The 6,000-nt window shown below is 38.3% G+C and overlaps 1 protein-coding gene across 3 annotated transcripts in view; it reads right to left on the bottom strand.

Moving 5' to 3' along the window:
• Positions 1 to 482: 482 nt before the first annotated feature.
• Positions 483 to 6,000, bottom strand: part of UBE2D2 (ubiquitin conjugating enzyme E2 D2) — a 53,690-nt gene continuing 48,172 nt past the window's right edge. For all 3 annotated transcript variants that reach the window (XM_027076563.2, XM_027076564.2, XM_027076565.2), the window contains 2 exons: positions 4,565 to 4,658; positions 483 to 2,155 (listed from right to left, as the gene is read on the bottom strand). In XM_027076563.2, the coding sequence (XP_026932364.1) occupies positions 2,110 to 2,155; positions 4,565 to 4,658 (140 nt within the window). In that variant the 3' untranslated portion in view covers positions 483 to 2,109. The remainder of the gene's footprint in view (positions 2,156 to 4,564; positions 4,659 to 6,000) is intronic.

Below are 6,000 nucleotides of genomic sequence, written 5' to 3'. Positions count from 1 at the left end.
CTGCATTCAAGGGCCTAATTGTTTATGACCATTCAAACCCTTTCATTTGGTATCTATATGCCAGATGATGGCTTTTATTTAGCACTTAGAAATGCTTAAGAGCACTCCTGTGAAAGTATCTACGTTATGACATAATCAATGGTAATGAGCTGGCTGCTCTTGAAGATGACAAAGAATGGGGCTTTCAGGATCTGTGCAAATGACCCACACAGTCACCGGGCTAGTTAACAGCAAATCCAAAACTGATGAATTCCCACCTGCCAATAATACTGAGAATACAGGGCAATTTTAGGTTAGAGCTCAATTCTAACTCCTTTCCCCACAGCTGGTTAACAGCCAAACCTTCTTTGCAAGGTCAAGAATGCTAGAAATGCTAGTAAGTAGCCAGCAGCTAAGCAGCAGTTCAAGAGGTTTCAGGTTATAGCACACTTCAGTTCTGAGATGGGGATAGTGACACTGAGAGATAAGACAAGTTAAACAAGTTTAAAACCAAAAGCAGTGGACATTTATTCCTCAATTTTTGTGCAAGAGTGTAAAGATGCATTTGAAAGAACCTGATGGCTGGAGAGCATCAGCCATGGCCTTCAGGATGGCCTGGTTTACAATTAGATTAGGAGAATGAGATGAAAAAAAAGTAACTTGCCTAGTTCACACGAATGATGTTTCTGGCAAACACAGTTGTTTACAAGTTTCAAACTACAATTTACTAGAGTCAAGGGAAGACTTCAAAAAGCCACATACAGTACAATTTAAAATTGGATGAACATCCTGCAATGTCAGTGCAAAGTAATTATGTAGACTCTCCAATACAAGATTGTGCTCATGTTTCCCAGGTTTGGTCAATGTTGCTCTTTTACAATCACAATCACAGAAGCTTAACTTACCAAATAGCAATGTCTTTGTTTTATGTCCTATGTACCAAGGGAATGTCACAAGGTTTTGGTGAAATGCAGCTTAGTTTCATTAATGAAGCAAATTTCTTATTTAGTTTAACAGTCATGTTCCTGGAATACTGCACATGTAAGTTTCATGGAAATGCTTTTAAGCTTATGCCCTTGTTCGGTAAAATTACTTTCAAGATATCCTTTTGACTATGTAAACTGGAATTGTTTCATGATTTTGAAATGCAACCAGTATAAATGAAAACATTTTAGGGGTGGGGGAAAACCCACCACTAATCTCTGCTAGACAAAGTTCTTAAAATCAAAAGGCCTATTCACACAAAATTATATGTAATGACTGTAGTAATCAGTTTATTACACAGATTAATCATTCTTGAACGTACAAGCTCCAGGGGAGCAATTGGGTCTTTAAATATACACAAGTATTTCCATCAAATGAATTTTCACCCTTACATCCAGATAGACCTAAGCAGTTAAAAACATAAGAAAAATAAGAGCTATTAGCTATGTATTAACTGAGAAACCACATACAAACCAAAGAATGTGGAAGAGAGAAAGGGGCTGAAAGGACAAAGGTTGAAGGGTGGGGAGATGCAAAAGATGTGGGAACAAAGCCCATCACACTTTATGTACTAATAGCTCCAATCCATTTAAATGTTGACCAGTTAAACTTAGACCTTCAAATACAGGATGTGGGTAGAGTTTAATCTGGTTGGTCATAACTTTCACCTAAGACGGAGGTCCTTCGGAATAAAATGAATACAGAAACAGCTTCGTGTTCTTCGCCTTGCTTTTCATAACTGTTTTGAGTTTAAAAGGATTCCACTTAAAAACAATCTCCTACAGGTCAGTGGAGCTTTTCTTCCCCATCCAAGCACACACCATACCCACCACCCCTCACCTTGCTGTTATCCAAATTTAAGTCAGTAAGGAAAACTTTTAGTCTCACACCTAGGTTACGCTTGGAGAACTGGCTTGTCACACACACACTTCTCTGCTAGGAGGCAATGTTGGTACAGAAGTACAGTATTTCTAGTTTGTTGTTCCAAGTATGTACAACACGCAGCACTGCTGTATCAGGTAAACATGTGCACAGGGGAAGATGAGGCGTGGGCTCATAGAAAGCAGTCAAATGGAAATCAAAAGGACTTTCTCTTTCAGAGTTCCCCTATCTTTATTTGTAGAGGTTATCCAATAATTTCTTTAATTACATCGCATACTTCTGAGTCCATTCCCGAGCTATTCTGTTGTACCTGTACACACAAAGAGAAGCGTGGCTTAACACAGGTGGAGTCAGTCAGAAAGCAACAGATTTCATTCATTATCCTATCTAATAACTTGAAGGGACTAACTAGTAGTAGTCTAGTAAAGACTTCTAAATTTCTATTAAGCATTTAGTCAGTGATGGTGGGAAAAGGCTGTAAAACCCAAAACAATGTCCTTTAAATGCTACTAATAGGATTCTGATTACATGTTAGCATTTGCTGGTACACCTTTATTCTATATTTGACTGACCCATTTCCTTTTTTTTTTTTCAGTTTTATTATTTATTTTGTGAGAGAGAAAGAGAAAGAGAGAGAGAGAGAGAGAGAGAGCGAGCGAGTGAGTGCAGAGAGCAGGGGAGAGAGCAGTGGGGGAGAAAGAATCCCAAACACAGAGACAGCACAGAGCCTGACGCAAGGCTCAAACCCATGAACCATGAGAGCATAACCTGAACCAAAACCAAGAGTCAGATACTGACTGAGCCACCCAGGAGCCCCAATGACTGACCTATTTCTAAGAAAGATCTTCAGTCACTGATTCATTTATTTGGAATTTTTAAAACTACAGAATTCTACATTATATATGGTTCTTAAAATCATATACCAATAGTGATTAAATTCATGTAATACTTTCCTAACAATGTGGTTGCTAAAACTGAATGGGTTTATTGCTCCAGAACATTCTAGTAGTAAAATAAGCAGGGCAGAAGATTCTTTGTTTAAAAAGAGATGTAGAAAAAGTTCAGTGAACAATACCACTACAATCACTTGGAAAATGCCTCTTGGTAGGCATTCATGCCCACCTAGATACTGGACAAAATAGGTCTCTCATTAAAAGTTCATTTGTGTGGGGGCTCCTGGGTGGCTCAGGTGGTTGACAGTCCACTTCAGCTCAGGTCATGATCTCATGGATGGTAAGTCTGAGCCCTGCATTGGGCTTGCTGCTGTCGGTGCAGAGCTCACTTCAGATCCTCTATCCACACCACCCCACCCCCCCCCCGCCCCGTCTCTCTGCACCTCCACCCTCTCCCTCAAAAATAAATAAACATATTCAGGTGCCTGGGGGCTCAGTCAGTTAAGCACCTGACTTCAGTTCAGGTCATGAACTTGGGGTTCGTGAGTTCGAGCCCCATGTCAGGCTCTGTGCTAAGAGAGCTCAGAGCCTGGAGCCTGCTTCAGATTCTGTGTTTCCCTCTCTCTCTGCCCCTCTTCCACTCATGCTCTGTCTCTCTCTCTCTCTCTCTTTCAAAAGTATTAAAAAAAAAATACTATATAACAAGTTAACTTGTGTGGGTCACCTGTCTGACTCAGTCAGTAGAGCATGCAACTGGACATATCTCAAGGTTGTGAGTTCAAGCTCCATGATGGGTGTATAGATTACTTAAAAAAATGTTTGTTAAGTCTTAAAAAAAAAAATTGTGGATGTATTCACAAATAGAAAAAAGCAGGATCTAATTTTATTCTGAATGCAGCCAGAAATACATGACTATAGATACCATTCAGACCTAAACACAGACAAAACTAAACTAAGAACCAGTTGCAGTTAAATTCCCTCATTGCTGGTGTAGCTCCATTTAAAAATATACTATCTGTAAGACTCTCAAATCCAACAGAATTCAAATAATTCTTAATCCTTTTTAATTTAAAAAAATGTTTTATTTATTTTTGAGAGAACACAAACGGGGGAGGGGGGAGAGAGGGGGACAGAGGATCTGAAGTGTGCTCTGCATTTGAACTCATGAACCTCGAGATCATGACCTGAGCTGAAGTTGGACGCCCTACCGACTGAGCCACCCAGGTGCCCCAATTCTTAATCCTTTTGACTTTAGAAAATGATCCATAATTTCCCACCTATTGCCTCCTACAGTCTTACATGAATGCACAAAATTAAAAAATTAGAACTTTCAGTTACTATCTTTTTCAATATTCTGACCACTCTTCAATAATTCATAGTACAATTGTAAAATACGTAAATTCTTTTTTAAAAACATGTAAATTCTACATTAAGATTTGTTTTTAAAGGAAATTTGGAGCTTTCATGTCTTGTTGTAGTAACTTTCTTTTTAGATTATGCCAAATGGTAGAAAATCAATTCCTTTTCCCACTCAGTTACAAATACGTACCAAAGACAGGCTTTCGTAAGTCAAAAGCCAAACAGGAGACATGAGGCTGGTAGAAAATAAACTACAGAGAAGTTTTTCTAGACAGTGGGAGTCATTTGAAACAACTAGAGATAAGATCAGCATCTTCCACTTATAGACACTTGATGTAAACACTCTTCTTTCTGTTCCCAGGTCAGTATATTAGAACTTCATTTTAAATATCTGACTCAGCCCTGAGTTAAGATCTGAGACACAAACATCTCCACCCCACCACAGGTACTTTTCTGGCCATACTTACTTTTCTCTATCTGTTTTGTAGATCCGAGCAATCTCAGGCACTAAAGGATCATCTGGATTGGGATCACACAACAGAGAACAGATGGACAAGAGTACTATAACGGTGGGGGAAAAAAAGGTATAAATTAGTAGAGGATAAAAACAAAGGGTTGAAAGAAACATGAGATGCCAACACACAAGAAAATTCTAAGAACCTATTCATACTGTGGTGTCTAGGAGCTTTGTGAGTTCTACCTAACTTTATAGTAACAAGAATCAACAAAAATTCATGTAGGATTTCTCTATGCTTGAACCCCTAAGGATACTGGCCCAGGCTGATGAAGTGACTTGTCCACTGTCCCTGGTTAGTGAGTAATTAATGTAGAATTAGAATTCAGGTCTTCCAAGTCCTAGACCAACACTTTTCATAGGCCATAAAACTCAATATTTAGAAACCAATCTTCAGAAATAAATGGCTCTCAAAATTCCAAAGACAACCACACTACTGAATGCTCTCAGAAGTGACAACCATGAAATCGAACAATCACTGCTTTCTCAACGACAGGTATTACATTCAGATGCGATAGATTTCATTTTTAGTTGAAAACAATTTAGTCTAAAAACATAACGGCCCGTATTTGCCCCCAAATGGAGCTGGCCATACTTAGTATACAGGATACAACATTTTAAGTTCTCAAATTCTTTTCAGTGACAATTTAGAATCTCATCTAAGCCATTTTCTCAGTGACAACGTGGAACACAGCAGACAAATCTCAATAATACAATTGCCTCTGTTCAAATTTGTTGTAAACTTATGTATTCCTTACTGAATGCAAAGGAGGAGGCCAAGGCCACTAATTGTATTAAATCCAGGGGTCTCTGACATACTAAAATAAATTCTAATTCTTCTATTCTGATGCAAGAGAACTCAGCTATCTTATTTCTAATATTCTGTAGCAGGAGACAATGATTCTAAGCTCATTTTACTTCCAAAACATCAAATTCACCAGGAAAATAATTCATTTTCCTACCTAGAGAGATCAAGGGCTTCTGAGAGGTGAGGAAAAGGTTCACGTGCCCTTTATCATTCACATTGTTAACAAAAAAGCTATTTCCTTAAGAGTATATGGAAAATAAAAAACATCAGGAAAGATGTTTTCTGACTCTTCATTCCTGTTGCCCACAATTCTGGCAGATGACATTCCCAAAACATCTTCTCTTCCCATTGTCAGGTGTATCACCTGATGCCCTCTTCAAGCACAGAACATTCTAACAGCAATAAGGAAAGATTTCATGTATTTCCTGGAAATGACAACAGGAAGTTACAGATTTTTGAATGTTCATGAAATTATTGACTATTACTGAAAGAAGAAACTTGTCCAGCCCATCAAATTGGGAAGAATTCAAATAAATCTTCACCTGAAATTAGACATGCTACCAGATTAGTATTTGCACAAA

The sequence above is a fragment of the Acinonyx jubatus genome, chromosome A1 (genome assembly GCF_027475565.1).
Source record: "Acinonyx jubatus isolate Ajub_Pintada_27869175 chromosome A1, VMU_Ajub_asm_v1.0, whole genome shotgun sequence".
NCBI lineage: Eukaryota > Metazoa > Chordata > Mammalia > Carnivora > Felidae > Acinonyx > Acinonyx jubatus.
The sequence above is the reverse complement of the archived record's forward strand: the minus strand, read 5'-3'. Positions and strand labels throughout refer to the sequence as shown.